This window comes from Lethenteron reissneri, chromosome 23 (assembly GCF_015708825.2).
Source record: "Lethenteron reissneri isolate LAM-NWPU_2019-01 chromosome 23, ASM1570882v1, whole genome shotgun sequence".
In the NCBI taxonomy this organism is placed as follows: Eukaryota; Metazoa; Chordata; class Hyperoartia; order Petromyzontiformes; family Petromyzontidae; genus Lethenteron; species Lethenteron reissneri.
The window spans coordinates 11,444,575-11,465,489 of NC_083801.1; the positions used below are offsets into that span (position 1 = coordinate 11,444,575).

Sequence of the window (20,915 nt, forward strand, 5' to 3'; positions counted from 1 at the left end):
CTGTATATTGGAGACGAAGAGTTTTGAAAGCGTTTCAGGAAATTAACACTCGGCCAAGACTAATATATGACAGTAACGTTTCCATTCGCTAGCTGTAGGGAACAAACGCAAAGCTGCCCAGCTGCTCTTTGTGCCGAGAGCATCCCAATGATAACCGCAAACGCGTTCACACCAACACGCGGGCAGCAGAGGGCAGTGCATTCAAATCCATTGCTGTGCTGTACTTCCATGTTCCCACTGACCACCGTTAAGTATGGTCAAATAACAAGCAATGCGTGTGGAGGCTGTCATCTCGCGGTGGGTTTACAAAGGGCTCGACGTACAAATACATCGATGTACAACACCGACCCGAGGTTCACACAATGACTGGCGAGTCACATGTTACCTATGCGGCACCACAAGGGTGCTGTGATCACCCAACTTGACATACTCTGGTGAAAGGAGGGATGTTAATTGACTTTAATTTGAACACGCAGCCTTTCGCGGCCAATATTAGTCGTAACAAAGGCTTTTGGGTAGATCGTATAAATGTGTCGTTAACCCGTCACCACCCGACACCGCCAACTAGTAAGGTTTGCCATGTAAACAAAACTTGCCAATTAGTTACTACTTTAACCCTCCAGTGTGTTGGAGAGTATATCCACATTTACAATTTGAGCAAGACGTTTCGCTGGTCATTACATCCAGCATCATCGGGCGATTTTTGCCAGAATTCTGGCATATCGCCCGATGGATTTACTCTCCAAACCCATCGCAGTGTCTCCAAGCCCGTCTCCATTGATCTTCAGGCTGCCCGTGGCAGTTCCCAGGTATGATCTGTCAGGTGTAGTTGCAGGGAGCAGCGGGGCCCTAGCGACGCTTAATGCGCCCTGGCCTTGTGCTCTGACGAAGATGGCGTCTCCACGAGATGGATTCCGTCTCGTGGCCTTTTTCTGGAAAATCTTCCTCCGAAAGACGTCAATTCTCGTTACTGTCATTGGAAGATGCTACTATCTGCTAGAAGATTTCTTATGAGAAGGGCTTCCTAAACTTACCTTAAACACACGATAAGCCACTTCGTTGAGTTACCATTTGTGGCCAGGTCGCTTCTGAAAAAACAGGACCCTGCGGGGTGGGCTGGTAGGAATAATACTTAGTACCGGTACAGAGATATCGACCGGGTATAGAGGAGTTAAAGAAAAAAATACTGTATTCTAGTGTAACGTTAATTAAAAGTGTTTGTTTTGACAAGAAACGCTGTGAGATTTATAGACTCGTAGTCTTTCATTTCCAACACCACCCTCAACACCACCCCTCCCACGGACGGACGGACGGACGGACGGACGGACGGACGGACACATTAATCTATTGGTGGTCTGGTCCACTTCGTTCCTACCAGTATAACCCCCCCCAATCACTCGCTCGTGATCAATATACCCCCCAATCACTCGCTCGTGATCAATAACCCCCCCAATCACTCGCTCGTGATCAATAACCCCCCCAATCACTCCCTCGTGATCAATAACCCCCCCAATCACTCGCTCGTGATCAATAACCTCCCCCAATCACTCGCTCGTGATCAATAACCCCCCCAATCACTCGTGATCAGTAACCCCCCCAATCACTCGTGATCGATAACCCCCCAATCACTCGTGATCAATAACCCCCCAATCGCTCGTGATCAATAACCCCCCCAATCACTCGCTCGTGATCAATAACCCCCCCCAATCACTCGCTCGTGATCAATAACCCCCCCAATCACTCGCTCGTGATCAATAACCCCCCCAATCACTCGCTCGTGATCAATAACCCCCCCAATCACTCTCTCGTGATCAATAACCCCCCCAATCACTCGCTCGTGATCAATAACCCCCCCAATCACTCGCTCGTGATCAATAACCCCCCCAATCACTCGCTCGTGATCAATAATCCCCCCAATCACTCGCTCGTGATCAATAACCCCCCAATCACTCGCTCGTAATCAATAACCCCCCAATCACTCGTGATCAATAACCCCCCAATCACTCGTGATCGATAACCCCCCAATCACTCGTGATCTATAACCCCCCAATCACTCGTGATCGATAACCCCCCAATCACTCGTGATCAATAACCCCCCCAATCACTCGTGATCAATAACCCCCCAATCACTCGTGATCAATAACCCCCCCCCAATCACTCGTGATCGATAACCCCCCAATCACTCGTGATCGATAACCCCCCAATCACTCGTGATCAATAACCTCCCCAATCACTCGCTCGTGATCAATAACCCCCCCAAGCACTCGCTCGTGATCAATAACCCCCCCAATCACTCCCTCGTGATCAATAACCCCCAATCACTCGCTCGTGATCAATAACCCCCCAATCACTCCCTCGTGATCAATAACCCCCCCAATCACTCGCTCGTGATCAATAACCCCCCCAATCACTCGCTCGTGATCAATAACCCCCCCAATCACTCCCTCGTGATCAATAACCCCCCCAATCACTCGCTCGTGATCAATAACCCCCCCCAATCACTCGCTCGTGATCAATATACCCCCCAATCACTCGCTCGTGATCAATAACCCCCCAATCACTCGCTCGTGATCAATAACCCCCCCAATCACTCGCTCGTGATCAATAACCTCCCCCAATCACTCGCTCATGATCAATAACCCCCCAATCACTCGCTCGTAATCAATAACCCCCCCAATCACTCGCTCGTGATCAATAACCTCCCCCAATCACTCACTCGTGATCAATAACCCCCCCAATCACTCGTGATCGATAACCCCCCAATCACTCGTGATCAATAACCCCCCAATCACTCGTGATCAATAACCCCCCAATCACTCGTGATCAATAACCCCCCAATCACTCGTGATCAATAACCCCCCCAATCACTCGCTCGTGATCAATAACCCCCCCAAATCACTCGCTCGTGATCAATAACCCCCCCAATCACTCGCTCGTGATCAATAACCCCCCCAATCACTCGCTCGTGATCAATAACCCCCCCAATCACTCGCTCGTGATCAATAACCCTCCCCCAATCACTCGCTCGTGATCAATAACCCCCCCAATCACTCCCTCGTGATCAATAACCCCCCCAATCACTCGCTCGTGATCAATAACCTCCCCCAATCACTCGCTCGTGATCAATAACCCCCCCAATCACTCGTGATCAATAACCCCCCCAATAACTCGTGATCGATAACCCCCCAATCACTCGTGATCAATAACCCCCCAATCGCTCGTGATCAATAACCCCCCCAATCACTCGCTCGTGATCAATAACCCCCCCCCAATCACTCGCTCGTGATCAATATACCCCCCCATCACTCGCTCGTGATCAATAACCCCCCAATCACTCGCTCGTGATCAATAACCCCCCAATCACTCGCTCGTGATCAATAACCCCCCAATCACTCGCTCGTGATCAATAACCCCCCAATCACTCGCTCGTGATCAATAACCCCCCCAATCACTCGCTCGTGATCAATAACCTCCCCCAATCACTCGCTCATGATCAATAACCCCCCCAATCACTCGTGATCAATAACCCCCCCCAATCACTCGTGATCGATAACCCCCCAATCACTCGTGATCAATAACCTCCCCAATCACTCGCTCGTGATCAATAACCCCCCCAAGCACTCGCTCGTGATCAATAACCCCCCCAATCACTCCCTCGTGATCAATAACCCCCCAATCACTCGCTCGTGATCAATAACCCCCCAATCACTCCCTCGTGATCAATAACCCCCCCAATCACTCGCTCGTGATCAATAACCCCCCCAATCACTCGCTCGTGATCAATAACCCCCCCAATCACTCCCTCGTGATCAATAACCCCCCCAATCACTCGCTCGTGATCAATAACCTCCCCAATCACTCGCTCATGATCAATAACCCCCCAATCACTCGCTCGTGATCAATAACCCCCCCAATCACTCGCTCGTGATCAATAACCCCCCCAATCACTTGCTCGTGATCAATAACCCCCCCAATCACTCGCTCGTGATCAATAACCCCCCCAATCACTCTCTCGTGATCAATAACCCCCCCAATCACTCGCTCGTGATCAATAACCCCCCCAATCACTCGCTCGTGATCAATAACCCCCCCAATCACTCCCTCGTGATCAATAACCCCCCCAATCACTCGCTCGTGATCAATAACCCCCCCCAATCACTCGCTCGTGATCAATATACCCCCCAATCACTCGCTCGTGATCAATAACCCCCCAATCACTCGCTCGTGATCAATAACCCCCCCAATCACTCGCTCGTGATCAATAACCCCCCCAATCACTCCCTCGTGATCAATAACCCCCCCAATCACTCGCTCGTGATCAATAACCCCCCCAATCACTCGCTCGTGATCAATATACCCCCCAATCACTCGCTCGTGATCAATAACCCCCCAATCACTCGCTCGTGATCAATAACCCCCCCAATCACTCGCTCGTGATCAATAACCCCCCCAATCACAGAAATGCCAAACCCTCCCACGGACGGACGGACGGACGGACGGTCGGACGGACGGACGGACGGACGGACACATTAATCTATTGGTGGTCTGGTCCACTTCGTTCCTACCAGTATAAGCTAACAACTCAATGGGCTTTAACTGGTAAAATAATAAGTTAGTTTAATTGTATGTTGTTTAATGATTTGCTTACCTTTCCCATACTTTGCACTCCTATTGTATTTTTTATTGTTGTAACGTTCTGACCCACCGCTACTGAACATCCGTGAAGAAGAGCTTTATCGCTCATCGGATTCCTCCTCTATAAATACATATTCTGATATTTAAACTTTCCAGGTTCTCTCGAGAAGGAGCTTCCAGGAGTTGTGGGATTGTTCTTATTTTTATATTTATCTCTGCCGTTCCACCAGAAGTACCTTCTCCCCATGGAGGTTTAATCTCCGGGTCTGTCTGGGCCAAGCGGAGGGACAGGTACGACACTACGCGTGTAATACGACAAAATAGTCCCCTTTTTTAAATAGTGAGTGGGTTGTTTGATCGTACTCGGGATTGGCGATGGGTGTTCGCAAGGCTGGATTGGTGATGCGGGACTCTCAGGATCGGTTCAGATACCACGCGCCAGAAATCTCAGCCTTGACCAAGAATCGAACTCCAGTAGCCGGATTCACAGTTCGATGGGCGAACCACACATTTCAAAATATATATCTAATCTTACACGCGCGATTCGGTGCATCTATCATGAGTGCAATTAATGGGCATGAATCTATTGGTGCACGGTTACTTGCCCGAATCCATCGAGTGTATGTTAGCAAACACATTATTCGGTGACACTGTACTGCGTTGGGAGTGGTGCACAGGCATGTATGTGCTATAATGCATGTGCCGTGAGAAGGAACACGCGCCTCGAAACGTCGCACGTGTGTTGAGTTGTTTTTTATTTGTCGTCGCTTCTGTTGGACACGTGGTCGCGCGCACGGGAGGGATGTGGGCGTAGCTGCAGGCCGCGTCACAAGGGAGGGCGCGACCCCGTGCTCAGAGGACGCTGCTGCCACCGCAGGCACCAACAGCACATACCACCATTCACTGCAGGCAGTAGCACCAACAGCACATACCATCATTCACTGCAGGCAGTAGCACCAACAGCACATACCATCATTCACTGCAGGCAGTAGCAGCACCAACAGCACATACCACCATTCACTGCAGGCAGTAGCACCAACAGCACATACCATCATTCACTGCAGGCAGTAGCAGCAGCACATACCATCATTAACTGCAGGCAGTAGCAGCACCAACAGCACATACCACCATTCACTGCAGGCAGTAGCACCAACAGCACATACCATCATTCACTGCAGGCAGTAGCAGCAGCACATACCATCATTAACTGCAGGCAGTAGCAGCACCAACAGCACATACCACCATTCACTGCAGGCAGTAGCACCAACAGCACATACCATCATTCACTGCAGGCAGTAGCAGCAGCACATACCATCATTAACTGCAGGCAGTAGCAGCACCAACAGCACATACCACCATTCACTGCAGGCAGTAGCAGCACCAACAGCACATACCATCATTCACTGCAGGCAGGCACCAACAGCACATACCATCATTCACTGCAGGCAGTAGCAGCAGCACATACCATTGCCGCAGGCAGTAGCAGCAGCACATACCATCATTAACTGCAGGCAGGCAGCAGCAACAGCAGCAGCACATACCACCATTCACTGCAGGCAGGCAGCAGCAACAGCAGCAGCACACACCATTGCCGCAGGCAGTAGCAGCACGTATCAATCTTGCAGGCAGCAGCAGCACGTATCAATCTTGCAGGCAGCAGCAGCAGTACATACCGTTGCTGCAGACGGCAACAACAGCAGAAGCAGGAGGCATTCTTCAGGCAGGGACAGCAGCAGCAGCAGCATCAGGAGCAGCAGCAGCAGCAACAGCAGCAAGGCGTGATCTTTGGACATCACCACAGTACTGTATTCTGTGATGGTCACGTCGTACTTTGTTTGATGCGAAACTTGATGAACTATTATGGACGAAACTTTCTTTGTCGTAACCGTGAGCGTGTTCGCCTGCCTGCCTGCCTGCGGTGTTGCGTGGCGTGTGCGAGTCCGGCGAACGGCGTTGAGAGGCGCTATTGGTAGAAAACACAAACGCGGTGTCGCAACGATAGACGCCTTGAAGTTTTCACACCGCGGTCGATGCGCAGCGCGTTCCTTTCCCACGCCGATGTCTCTCCTTCAGCCGGGTTGACAGGCGCCGTCACTGTCGCACACACGACGAACTGAGCGGGCACGGGTGCCTGCCGAGAGGCATTGATGATGATGATGATGGTTGCGGCAAACTCTTCGTGGTCACTTCTCAAAACTAATTCTGAGCAGTCGGTGTTTCCGTTGTACTCGGACTGTTAAAAGCACGCGACAACACAAAATACTCTCACGCGCACACACACACGTATACCCACCCACGACCGGCTCTGTTTATGTTTAACAGCTCTGATATTTGCATTCCTTAAAGCCAAGCGCGCTCACTCGACCCTGCGCACAGACGCGCGTTGCTGGTGGAGCTGCAGCGCGCGTGCGTCTCCGTGTCGGAGTGACACGGACAAGACAAAGAGCCCCCGTGTAGCCTTCACAGACTATTTGGGGCAAGTGCTGTTAGCGAGTAGCACCCACGAAGGCCGGAACGGCGCACGAGACGGTGTGTGGGTGGCCAGTGTCACGCCCGGTCGCCTTTGTCTCCCGTAGTGGCGACGTTTAGGCGCCGTACCGGGTACTCATTTGAGGCTGAGTCGACCTAGGGGAGGGAGGGCCAGGACCGGTTCAGATAATCGTCAGCGGCGTTGGCCGTGAGCGGGCGCCGGGTTCGTAGCGCAGCAGCGTAGCGGCACCCGCTACCCCTACCCGTGGTCACACACGCCCACCTGAAGCTCAACTCACTCACTCTTTTTGTTCGCAATGTGTTTGAAAACCCACGCAATGTCCGTTCTCTCGCCTCTCCGCAGTGGACCACACACCTGGCTAGCCGCTCGGCATTGAGTGCGTGTTTACCTGGCTGGCCACATCGCTTCGCCGTGTCAAAGAATGCAGGGCAGAGACGACGTGCCCTGGACGTGAGTCAACGGTTGCATACCGGGCACACAGCAATGTTTCCATGCCTGGTTTTTCTCATTGGTGCCTCCTGTCTAATTCACGTAATCGATGTGCTTTGAAACGTGGACGATGTCCAAAACGTCGTCCAATTATAGATATGTTTTCCTCCTTTGTGCAGTGCTTTTGACTAACGTGTCGGGTTTGTTTTTTTGTAATTTGTGCTCGCATGCGCTCCTGCCAAGGTAGTGTCGCCAACTAAGTTATTGAATAAAAGTAAGCTCATTTCAACAAACGCTGCTTGATTTTTTTTATCGCCGTTTTTTGGTCGCAGCGTTTGTGTAAAAGGCCTTGTATTCTTTCAACAAGAAATGCACCTTTTGCATTCACTTTGTATATCAGTTGCGAGATCTCGCGTCGTCTTCTTTGTAGTTCTTCATACCTTTACTCCCACTCATCTCTTTGATGCCATCACTCCCTTCTCCTGCCTCTGTGTCTGTGAACTTTATCTCATCTTCCATCCTCCCCTCTCCTCCTCCTCGCCCGTTGCTGCTGCTCACGCCTCCTGGCAGATCCTCGCCTTAATTGCCTCTTTCTCTTACTCGTGACTACCTGCCCACGGTTTAAATGCACGCCAACCCGCATCATCTATTGCTGAAGACTGCTAAAGTTATTTTTCTTTTGCGTAGACATTCATTTTATATATTTTTTTACATAATACAATGCATACTACTGTGGTGTCAGAATCAGAATATGTATTTATACTGGAGGAATCCGATGAGCTTTAAAGCTCTTTGTCACATACTTTTAATCCAAAGGTAGGCCGTCCAATCCCCCAGGTGCGGCAGTTGGAATAATTGGTGCGGTTCTTAAATTTCCCTCCCACCTCTGTCTATGCAGCAGTAAAAATGTATACATATTGGAAGGTTGTAGGTGGTGGAGTCAAGTGTGGGTACCCCCACCTCTTCCACTATACTTGGCCAGCGTGAAAGAGTAGGCCAAAATACCCCCGAGAACAGCGAGTATCTTGGGCTCCCTCTTGAGGCCCTTTCACCAGCGGTGGCGAGAAGCAAGTAATTGTAACTGCAGGGCTGCATTTTTTTACTTTTAGAGTAATGTATAGTTTTTTATTTATATTCCTTAGTTGTTCTTTCTCAAATGACCATTAGGGTGATTCAGAGCTAGAAATAAATTCCAAGTTCCCATGGCAGGGACCAGTCTCACGTAAGACGGCTTGTGTTGACGTTCTACAACGTGGTGCTGTGCGTTTTACCCTTGGGAGATGATTGGCTGAGTTCCGTTGTATATACTGTATGTGTCCCTTATTTCATCTCAGTAACAGTGCATAGCCCTATCGTGACTGCGCAGCTGCTAGAGATAACGTTGGTTTTTTCTGTGTTAAAGACGGCTGCGTTATGTTTTAAATTAGGCAACGTTAGTTTAGCCTTCATTCGATCGCATTGGGACACTGCACTTGACCCTGAAGATGTGGTAAATTTCAAAAACATGTGATTTAATTCTCTGACAAGAAACCCAAAACATTTGTTGTACTCGCATTGAAAAGTTTCTTATAATAAGTTGTATATGTTTAATCGTAATGCACGTATTAATGTGTGTACATTCACGTGAATATGAAAGCCTTTAAACTAAAATAAACTAATGACCAGATAAATTAAGAGTTGCCATGCCTCCCAGTTTAAATGACATTTTTCATGTTGACCCACGTGCACCTAGTTTTGTACTAATTTAAGAGAGAAAATGAGGCATTTTGTTTTCGATATACAGTCCATAGTTGTAAAATAACGTGATCTGGCAGACTACTTCGGGGCATTTTTCAGAGGTTTTGTCATTGGATTACCTTTGAAAAGATGCCCAGTATTTTACGATGAAAAGATGCCCAGTATTTTACGATGAAAAGATGCCCAGTATTTTACGATGAAAAGATGTCCCAGTATTTTACGATGAAAAGATGTCCCAGTATTTTACGATGAAAAGATGCCCAGACATTTCCACGAGAAAATGCATCTGCAGATTTTAGTTTTGCGTGGCAACTCTCACTCCCTCAATGGACTAATGTTCCACGTCACAATTCACATCTTTATTTCATTGCGACAATGATGTGTTACCGTTGGTGAGAGCATGCAAAGCTGCTTACTTCACAGATGAAAAAAAAGGTTACTTGCAGCCCTTTGTCAATCCACTGTTGGACAAAGGTCTCCCGACAAAGTGGGGGTTGTTTGACCATAATTCGTCAAGCTGGTCAATGTGGATATGTGGAAGATAAGGTCCTAAACAAGTTAAAATATTTCTCCCCACTGATGATGTTATAGCCGTGGCAGGGAATTGAAGTGAAGTGCAGGGTTTATCGTTCAGTGCACTAACCACTGTGCTACCACTCCACTGCACCCCACAGTTAGAAAATATTGAGCTCAAATTAAGAAGGCTTTAAATTATGTTTTGTCAATTGATGTGGCAAAAAAAAAACTCTTCCGAGCTATGCCCAAACTCGTATTTTGTGTACGTATATGACACATAGCTTAAAAAGCATGCAAATAGGTGGCTGAATGGCATGGATAGTTAATACTTGGGGTGTAAAGAAACGTCGATGAATCAATTTAAAGTAGAATGCTACGTCCATGATACATGCAACGAATCGTGTGTCTAAGAATCGGTTATTTTCCACTAGCCGAGAGGGTGCTACATCTACTACAATGGTAAGAATAAGAATCGATTCTTGAAGTGAATTACAATCCTTAAAGCTGACAATTCGTTGAATGGTGAGCGGGGCAAATTATTGCAGGCCTAGCTAATACTGATGTGGTAACGTGTTGACTTCATGGAAAGGTTAGATAAATGTAGCTGCCTATTCTAAAAATTAAAAGCTGAGATTGTCTATACCTATTATCACCAGGCACTGCCATATTGCAAGTGAAAAATACACGAGAAACGTTATTTTCTGGGCAATGACCTTTCATCACAATTAAAGGGAAAAAGGTTTGAAAAGGCTTTGATGTACAGCAAGTTTGGTGGTCTGACCTCAGTCTCAAAGAATTAAGCACAACTATTTTCACAAAAAAATGTCAAATGTATCAACTCTCATTGCCAAAAATACAGCTCTGAGAAACGTATAAATAGTTGATTGACTGGACACTGTTCTGCTGTTGCTATATATGAAATGGAGCTGGATAGTCAGGAGGAGAATCTACCATATGTTGGCAGAAGTTCTATAATGCCTGAATCAGAGTTTTACACTGCTTGATCTAGAGACTGTATGCTCCAGAAAATAACATTTTATTATATTATCTTTTTCATTTTATTCCAGAGTTTCTGCATTGAAAATCATTCAATTTATTCTTAGCAATTTTCAAAATAACCCCTTAATTAATTTGTCACTGGAACACATCCTACATTGTGGTAGTACAAACATTTTCCTTTAGCTTTTAAACAGATTTTCCTTAAAATATGTAGCTGATATATTTTTCAGCGAATATATTCGTTGGTGAGTTGGCGAAGCATTGTGACTTCCAAAAAAAACATACAAATTATAAAAAAAATATTGTGCGGTACACACTGTGCTAAAAAAAAACTACGTAAGAGGTTGGGAATCCGACACTGATTACATCCACCTGTTGAACGTTTATTTTGGCCAGAGGCTCCTTTAGAACACCTAGAGCCAGGCAATTCTAGGGATAGCTTCCCGGAGAGGCACCTGTATCTAACAATGCTCTTGCGAGTACGTGGTTTCTACCAAGAGGATAGTAGATTCACAACAAATAAGGAGGTGTAAACACAGACGGCATGCCCTTGACCGATACCTATTTTGTGACTGTGCAGGCTGCTTTGTTAATGTATGTAGGTCAATGCTGGAATGTGGGTGGTCTATGGTGGCATGCGCAGTAGGAGACGCATGTATGACCCGATTGGTCAGAGAAATGTATTCTAGTTTATTTTCTCTCGTGAAATTTTGGGCCCATCTTGTGTTGTTCTTTCATCCTCCTCCTCCAGTTGGAACCAATTGGTCACTGTTCACTTAGTAGGGGAATGCAGGTTGCATGCCAAGATGTCAGGTAACTTACACCGTTCATTTCCTGTGTAATAATAGCCACCCAGCTCCATGGGCAAAACCGGCGGTTTACCCTGGCCCTATCTTGACTGCTATTTAATCAAAATGAGGCACTCATCCATCATTTGGCTTAAATGCACAACAACACAAATTTTGGTATTGTTATTTTATCACTTAATTGCAGTTGTAATGATACTTTACTTCACTTGCCCAGTTCCGACACAAGTGTGCGATTCGTCATGAAGCTTATTTATCATTCAGACTACAATAAATGAAACAATACATTACTGTCAAGTTATATACAGTATAAAGTCATAAGCCAGCCAATAATTTGTAGAAAACAGTTATGTCATGAAGGTATTTGGTTCAAAGTACTGATTAACAGCTTTTTCGCTAAAAAAAAAAGCAGAACATTTTGCATTCGAACTTTGTAGCATGGGGCATATTTAAAAATGATTAATTTCTGTACAAACAAGGTTAAATATTTATGTTTTGCTTTTCAAAGCACACAGAGTAATTAACAAATGCAAGTGTTTACACCAGTACGCAGACGAGACGTGTTAACGATGCGTCGATTCATCAATTGGTATGAATTTTTAAGCTCCACAACACATGCATTCAGTTGTACCTGTTAAACCAATTACTCCTCTTGATTCATGTGCGGTGTACGGTACTGTAATGAGCTCACGGCAAACCCCTCCAGCTATTAAGAGGCCAGCGAAGTCGAATCGAAAACCTGAAACAGAAAGTACTGTAACCGCGTATTGCCATTAACCGAAAGCAACGTTCATAACAAAAATGTTGCTCCAGAATGGAAAAAAGGGATTCGGTTACAAGTTTTAACCAGTTTATATATATACAGTACAAGGACTACTTGCGAACGAGTTAGGTTCCAGAGGTCTGTTCGTAAGTCGATTTGTTCGTAAGTCCGAACTTTACTCATGTCGAGTCCAAACATGTTATACAGCATGTACACTAAACACGGGGAATGGCTTTAACAGTTGTATAAACTAGTGTTTAGATGTAGATGCCACTGGTTCTTCACGCTCTACAGATGTAGATGCCACCACCGCCATCTATTGCGCGGCCGTTGAACTTACGAATCTCGGTCCGAATAGGCAATTGGACATACAGACAGGTTTGTTCGTATCTCTGAAAGTTCTTAAGTCCAATGTTCGTAAGTAGAGGGGACCTTGTATATAGTTATGTAGCTGGAATGTAAAAGTGCGAATGGCCGTGATGCCTCCGCCAAGTTAAGTTCACCGTTATTACTACGCAAAGGGGCACACTCGGTGTAGTTCTGCAGAAAGACAAACTCTTTGTGCACGGGGCTCGAGACACGGAGACTCGGACAGAGACGGACACAGGACACAGACAGGGCGAGAGGTGATAATTTTGCCGATTTGATAAAAACAAATTTTCTATCCAAAATTCACAGTCAAATTGAATTCTAAAAGTTTAACCTAGATCCCCAAAAAATTACCGTGAAAGTAAATTTTATAAAATGCCTGTGCGATATTTATTGCTGTTTGATTGCTCTTGGAGAATTAACTTTTGGGCTTGCATTATTACACCAGAGGAAATCCATCAAAGCAATGAACATTGCACTGCGATTAAATACACATACAGTACACAACAAACATACAAACATGCATAATATAACAATGGACCAATGCACTGTACCCGGTTCTATCTCTTTTGGGTTCAACTGAACCGTAACCGAATAACATTCACCTCCACATTGTAAAACAATAATCTATGCTTCTTAAATCACATAATGACCCTGAATCACAACATTGTATTGACCACAACTGAGTGAATCACTACACCCATAATGTATGCCTCTATATTTGTATTGTCATCACTGACACTTCTCGGGTAATAGCTGTGCATGAGATGATAAAACATCACTTCAGCTACTTGCAAGTCATTTGTCAATTAACTGGATGAAGTTCAGTCATGCATGGGAGTTGTATGACTCTACTGCACCACCGTGATCTGTGGAGGTTGATGAAAGACGACACTCGACAGAGGTTCAGATATCACATACTGCTGTGCTCTTGATGTTCGTCTTGGCTGGGAATTTAGTAGCTGAGTTGTTAAAATAGTTTTTATATTTTATTACCGGAAACCACATTAAAATAATCTGTAAAAAATAGGTTACCGGTTTACCACACACACACACACAGGGTGCTTCAATAAAACATTAACACCTTTATGAGACTATCGTTTTTAGTGGAATAAGAACGGATGATACTCTGTAACATGATAATAAATGTATGTTAATAGCTTCAAAAAGCCACCACTTGTTCGCCATCATTGTCAACACATGCCTGGAATCTTCTCCAGGTGATCTCCAGAGCCCAGAGGCAAATTTCGTGTGGTATTGTTGCAAATTCTCAGAAGTTTTTTCAGAACCATGTATGTAAGTGTCTAAGATTACATATAATATTACTCTTTTCACTGAGACTGAGAAAGGCAGATACCGTGGTATAATGGTTAGCACACCGGAATTGCAATCCAGAGGTCACCGATTCGACTCTATCCCCCGGTGTGGCAAAGTGAAACAATGGTGCAAGTTTCTTAAATGCCCCGGTCTATGTCCACCCGGCAGTGTAAATGGGTTCACCACAGGCGATTGGCAGGCCTCAAGTGGCAGTGTAAAGTATGGGACTACTCCCGCCCCTTCCAAGGGTCAGTGTGGAATAGTAGACCAAGTTCCCTCTCGCGGAGGCCCTTCTCTGAGCAGTGGCTACAGTAAGCACACCTGCATCTTTGCCTTTTAACTGAGAAACGAGAAAAAAATGTAACCGCGTGGTGATTTAGATCGCCCTAGAATTGTACTCAGATCACCGAGTTCATAGTTCAGTGCGCTAACCACTGTCCCGCTACTCGTCCCCAAAACATTAAATACCAGATGACATGATTAATTACACAATGTCAGCACAAGCTCTTAGAACATCACGTTTCCAACAAGTGATGAGTATAGTACATAGTCTACCCTTAATAAAATAAACTCAATGCAAATCTAAAACTCAACAGAATTGTTGGCAGTGCAGTGACATACCATAAAGTGGCACGCATAAAGTGGCTTGAAGTGGCAAAATTATGTGTAAGTGAAAATGTGCAGCATTTGTTATTGATTTACACTGGTAGATATGTGCCACAGTGTCAGCTACATAAATGAAATAATACATTTTAATGTATGCTCCAGGATTGGTGTAGATATTCAGTTCAGTTTAGTCGTTTTGACATCACCGGATTTTGTTAAAGGTGAATTTATCTGACCTCCACAAACCTGTGGTGAAAATTTTATAGAATATATTGTGAAACATGTTTATTCACATACAATGAATGGTCAGTTTAACACGTAGGCTTTCGCGACCAATATTATCCATAATACAGTTTTTTGTGAGTTAGAACGCATAAATATATAAATGTGTCGTTAAACCCGGCACCACCCGACAGCTAGTTAGTAAGGTTTGTCACGTCAACAAAACATGGCAATTCGTTACGAGTACAGCACACCGGTCAAGTATGTTTCATTACAAAAGGGATTATAGTAAATGAAGAATGGATTTGGACCACCAATAGGCTCTGGGTCAAAATTATGAACAGATCTATCGCCCAAAGAAGGAATAATTATCTTATGATCTATATATACGCGGATAATTTGTATGTATTTAAAGATGGTTCGCCTGGAGAACTCCTGATAGTCCACTCTTGCAAGGAATTAAGTTATCACATGTGGTTTATGCAATCGAAGTCTAAATTATTGAAAAAAAGTCAAATTTCTCCAGATATATCAGCAAATTAGAATTAACAATCTTGTTGATGCCCATGAGTTCTACAATTTAAAAGAGCTTTGCATGTGCCCGAAGTCTCATATCATGATCATACAATGGATAGACATACGCAATTGGGGAGGGATGGCCGTGGGAGCCCGTTCAATGGGCTCCCACTACGTTTAAGAATACATTCAAATAATACATTATAGCCCTTATATACACTGCTCGATGAAGGCCTCCTGACACTGAGTTGGTCACGGGGTTTGTTTTGAGCATACATCAGCGTTGCTGGTCAGTGTATGTTGGTGAAGGGTAGAGCTCCCGGACTGAATCAGACTGGTTCTGATACGACTCACCGCTGATGTTAGCAATGGCCAGGAGTTTATCTGAGGTGCCTTGGGTGTATCGCCCAGTGTATTAACCACCGAGTCACCATTCCACCCACCTGTAATTATTTAGATCTATGTTTAACATCCTCACATAAACAATATGTTGTTCGCAGTTTTGATTTTAACACTGCAACATACTTTTTTGCTTTTGCGTTTTGGCAAGGTTATCAGTTGGATGGTCAACCCTTAAGCAACATGTAGAAATAACAGTTTAATGTTGTCATCGTCTGAAGAGTTAACAAACCATGCTTAGAATGCAGGAATGTAAATCTTGAGGTTCAAGGCCCGTTTTGGGCCTGTTTCCAATACTTTTGCGATTAAACAACATTTCTTGGCATTGGGGAAGGATAAGCTTTTTTTACAATGTTAAATTCCATACACCAATATTAGACAGAAGCATACATTATTTTGGCACTGTTCCAAATTCATTACGATTCCAACATATTATTTACACATTTGTCTGCTGTTCAAATGCTTTCTTCAGCCTGAGAACTCACACGCCTGCCTTTTACAGTAACTTTTGTTTCTTTTTGACCATCTAATTCCACCGGGCTAACGTGCCTCTAGACACTATGCGGAAGATTTGATGATGGTCACGATGATGATTTTTATAGCTGTGTCGATTTCGTTTTCAGGGCTGCACATTGTTTAACGTTTTAGCTCATGCGTCTTATTGGTCAAATACTATATGGCAGCAGTCAACATTACGTTTGCCAATTTGCTGTCAACATTAAGGTTTTATTTCGTGAAAGAATCACGGATAGTCAGCCTAAAGATCGTTCTTTGTTTAAAGTAATTACGATAATTCAGTGGTTTCTCATGATTGCTCACTGTTATTGAGAAGGGTGTTAATAACCATGGAATGATAATTTGTGTCGTTTGAGGTTTTCGTTTTCAGGGTTTGAACATGTTGTTGATGTGCTATTCAGTACATTAAATGAATAAATATCTATACACGGCAATGTATATCTACTTTGCTGGTTCATCAGCTCTTAATCAGCAATCTGGTCATGCTAGCACAGTACAATAAACAATGTAGATGATGCGATGATGAAAAGTCACGTCTCGAATGAACATAAATCATATTTCATACAAAGACAGTATTGTTTTGCTTCTTGCAAACACTTCGTATTGCCCTTCTTACAGATGCATACAGTTTTCATCGTAGTGTTTTGCCCTTTACCTAGGGAAAGAGATGGGTGCTTAGAGACCTTGTGTAAGTATACAGCCTTTGACTTACGTTATGGCTGTTGGTAACTAATTCCCTGCTGTCCTTTCCAATTGCCTCAGGCAAGTCCTAGTGGGAGTGCTAGGACATGAGGGCTGCTCTGGTTTCCAGCTGACTGTGTGTATATATATATATATACCTTATGTGTGGTATAAATGCATTGTTTCTTCCTTTGTTATGTCATAAAAGGTCTGGCCCGGCTCAGGTTGTGTGTGTGGGTGTTTTATAAGCCTATGGTCAGCTCTCTAGGGCTCTGCAGAAACTTCACAAGTATTTGGTTCCCATGATGATTCTAAACTCTAATGCACACGAAAAAATATCTTGATATTTGAGCCGGTTTACCTACTGTGAAAGAAAGTTATTTCTGTGTCACCTTCAGGTTGGGCCACGTGATTTTTTTTTCTTGCAGACATAAGGTGCCGCGGCTATGTTTTTATTAAGAGATGAAGGGCCACCCTTAAATCGTACTTCCTATTACATTTTCAGATATATGCCTAAGGCTTCTATAAGTTCTTGAATAAAGAAACAAAAGCAGCAACACATTCGTGATTTATGTTTGTTATACCGCGAAACTGTGGATTTTTTTAAACAAATGCTATGGCGGCTCCTTTTTTGCCAAGGAATGCTGAGGAATGTTTGCTGTCAAACTGCTATACTGTAGCTGGTGTTTTCTTTAGTACTGCATTTGCTCAATTCCATTGATTTTAGCAGCTGCTCACGCAAGCAGAGGAAACTACGGGAAAAGCGGTATAACCTATTTATTTTAGCAGACGTAAAGAATGCCCAAAAATCTGGCACATTTCCTGTGGTTATTTATTGCATGATATGCGATTTTAATCTCCTCATTTTTCCACGTCATACACGCACGTGTGCGTAAATTGATTTCACTACAGCACAATTGACGGCATTTATAAATTGTTAGATCCCAACGCAGGGAATGTGTTTATCAAGCAGGACATTCTGCCTGGGCTTCACTGTGACCTTGTAGAATGTCCACAGCCAGGATTAAACCATTGTGAGCTGTTAACCTCAATTTCTTCCAATTTCCTGGTGTCTTCAGTCATGCATTCTCCAGTGGTTACTATGTGGGCAGAATAAAGATATTGTTTCATCCGCATTAGAGATCGGAGATCGACTTTAATGCTTTCTGCTGGCTACAAATGAAAAATAGCATCTCAAATAGTTTACATTCTCTAAATAATTGTCTCTTGGTGGTTTTGTTTCGCAGCATTACATTTCTAAAGATAAACAAATTTATCAATTTGAATGATTGCTGAGTATTCACGTGCAAGTTTTTGGTAGCGGTAATGATGCTTGAGCAGCCTGCCTTTAACTGTCAAAAGTTAACGTCCACTATATCATATATTTTATTCTTGAAATGTATTTTGCCATAGATGCTGACATAGTTATTACATGGACTTGCAATCCAGATGTTACCGGTTTGATCCCCCAGCACGGCATGAACAAGATTCTTAAATCCAAACCCACATCTGTCTACCCAGCAGTATAAATGGATACACCACACAAGCAACCGTCATCAGGTATAACTAAATGTTTTAGAGAGACAACACAGAGACACACAGAGAGACACACACAGAGAGAGATAACACATAGACACACACAGAGAGAGGCACAGAGAGAGACACACGCAGAGAGAGACACACACAACACAGACACACAGTGTGTATCTGTGTTGTCTCTCTCTGCTTGTGCGTCTGTCTGTGTGTCTCCGTGTCTGTGTTTTGTCTCTCTCTCAAATTTAGTTTTACCTGATGACGGTTGCTTGTGTTGCAATCGAAACGTCGTATTCTATTATTTTATTATTTTATTTCTACGTGACTTTACCGAAAGAACCAAAGAGTAATAACTGCAGTCACGAAAGCTTCAACTCAAGTTTGGATACACCACATTTAGTCGACGAGCAGGTCACGGGGTGTGGTGAGGTAAAGTGTCTGGCCATTGTGAAAGAGTAGGCCAAGATACCCTCTACTGGGGCTGTCTAGAGCTCCCTCTAGTGGATACTAGGAGTGGCTTCACCTTTACCTTTAATCATTTACATTTATGTATTATAACTTTAATTACGTTTCACTTATATAAATAGTTAAATTATAACAATACTTAGATTTATGTTACTATTATGCTTGTACACTGTATAGTGTCTGACGAGGTCGCTCAGCAGTAGAGTGGCTCGCTTCGGAAGGATGCGATTTCAAATCCTAGTTGGGGGATCACTCAGCCCATCATCCCTCTGGGGTCAATAAAATGATTACTACATTGTACGGAAGTCCACAGTGGTCGTCCTACAGAAGACTCGCTCCTGCCATTGGAATGTGGAATTTCCGCCACTGCCTCAAGGCTGTAAATAGGAGATAAGCACCGCCTCAATGCTCAATTGGGTATACAATCACTTTGACTGCCATTGTTGTTATACCACACTCACATTTGGTGCTACTGATTCAAGGACAATTATTCAACGATTACTTGAACCTGCTACATACTCCACTCATGATGTAAACTCTGCCGACACTGTAACATGTGGCAATGTTCTGCTATGCCATAGTGGTCTGATGTGCATGTTGGATGGATATCTTCACCAACCCACAGAGAAGAAATGATCTGAAACCACGTCAGGCATGTTTAGGAAGAGGAAAAATACAAAACTAGATTGGAATGCCTCATAAAAGATTAGAATTGTAAAATTATCAGAAAAAAAACAGGTTCATGATTTCCTAAATTCACAGATGGTAGCCCTTAAGGAGAAACGTGGGACCATAGCACACGACAGAGATAACAATCTTAAAATTAGTGGAGGAATGTTATGCTGATAACAACAGAAAAAACAATATCCTTGGAATAAAACCATTTTATGGAGAGGAAGAAGAACTTTCCAGATGTTACACATGAAGACGCATTCACGACCCTTCACGGTATGAAACATGGGAAGTCTACTGGACGAGGTATAACTATGGACATGATCAGAGAACCGTGACCAATGGTTGGAACTTAATTCGCAGAGAATTCATGACTCAATATTTACACGTAACTTAAATACCTCAATTGTGTAGTGATCCCTCTCTTCTATATAAAAACGGCATAACACTGACTTTGGAATAATTGTTTGTAATTATTGTACTCTCTATTACCTGCGCAAAGAGTCGTCGAGAAGTGCATGCTTTGAATTACACACACGTATAAGAGAAAATACACAAAGTAAATACCCTATGACTGACTAAAAAAAGCGGGGTTGGGAAAGACGTATGGCGAGAAGGGATGAAGGATTGCGGTCCAGACTGTGTGCAGGAGCGAGATGGATTTGACACATCGCAGGACCATGAGGGATAGTGACAACTTGGGGAGATCATCATCCGGCACTTGATAGATCATGCATGATGAAGGTTGCAGGATATTATTTATTTCAAGGTTATGTCAACATTAAATGGTGAATTATTAGTTTTTTAACTGCATTCTGCAAAAAACAATGTAAAATGTGTAAACGTACTCGGACCAGTGTTGGGTGTTGCTCAACTATGTTGGCAGTCCCAAAGCAGGGATGAGAGTCCATGATCTTATGGCAGAGATCACCGGCCTGTCCGTACAACAGCCACAATCGACTTCTCACAAAGTGGCATTTATTTTATTGCCCCAGGAAGAGTGATGGCTTAAATTGATTTCGTTCATCCACAGTTGTATGCAAATAATTGCTCTTTGATCCTGTCCATTTAATTTGAAAGTGTGTACGCAATTTCCTCTTGAGCAGGGAAATATTTAAGACTAAATTAAGCAATACGTGCAATCGCACACACACACAGAGAGAATATGCAGGCCAGCTGTTGACTCGGTCTAAGTGGTTGTTTTGTCTGTGACTCTGCCGAGAGAGAAGTTTCTACAGCAGCC

At 44.1% G+C, this 20,915-nt stretch overlaps 1 protein-coding gene across 2 annotated transcripts in view; it reads left to right on the top strand.

Moving 5' to 3' along the window:
• The first annotated feature begins 5,856 nt into the window (after nt 1-5,856).
• The window catches only part of MYLK (myosin light chain kinase), a 55,683-nt gene continuing 40,624 nt past the window's right edge, over nt 5,857-20,915 (top strand). Inside the window, exons 1-2 of one of the 2 annotated variants that reach the window (XM_061557182.1) lie at nt 5,857-6,435; nt 7,469-7,576. In XM_061557182.1, coding sequence (XP_061413166.1) covers nt 7,548-7,576 — 29 coding nt within the window. In that variant the 5' untranslated portion in view covers nt 5,857-6,435; nt 7,469-7,547. The remainder of the gene's footprint in view (nt 6,436-7,468; nt 7,577-20,915) is intronic. The other variant, XM_061557181.1, reaches the window with a different exon arrangement.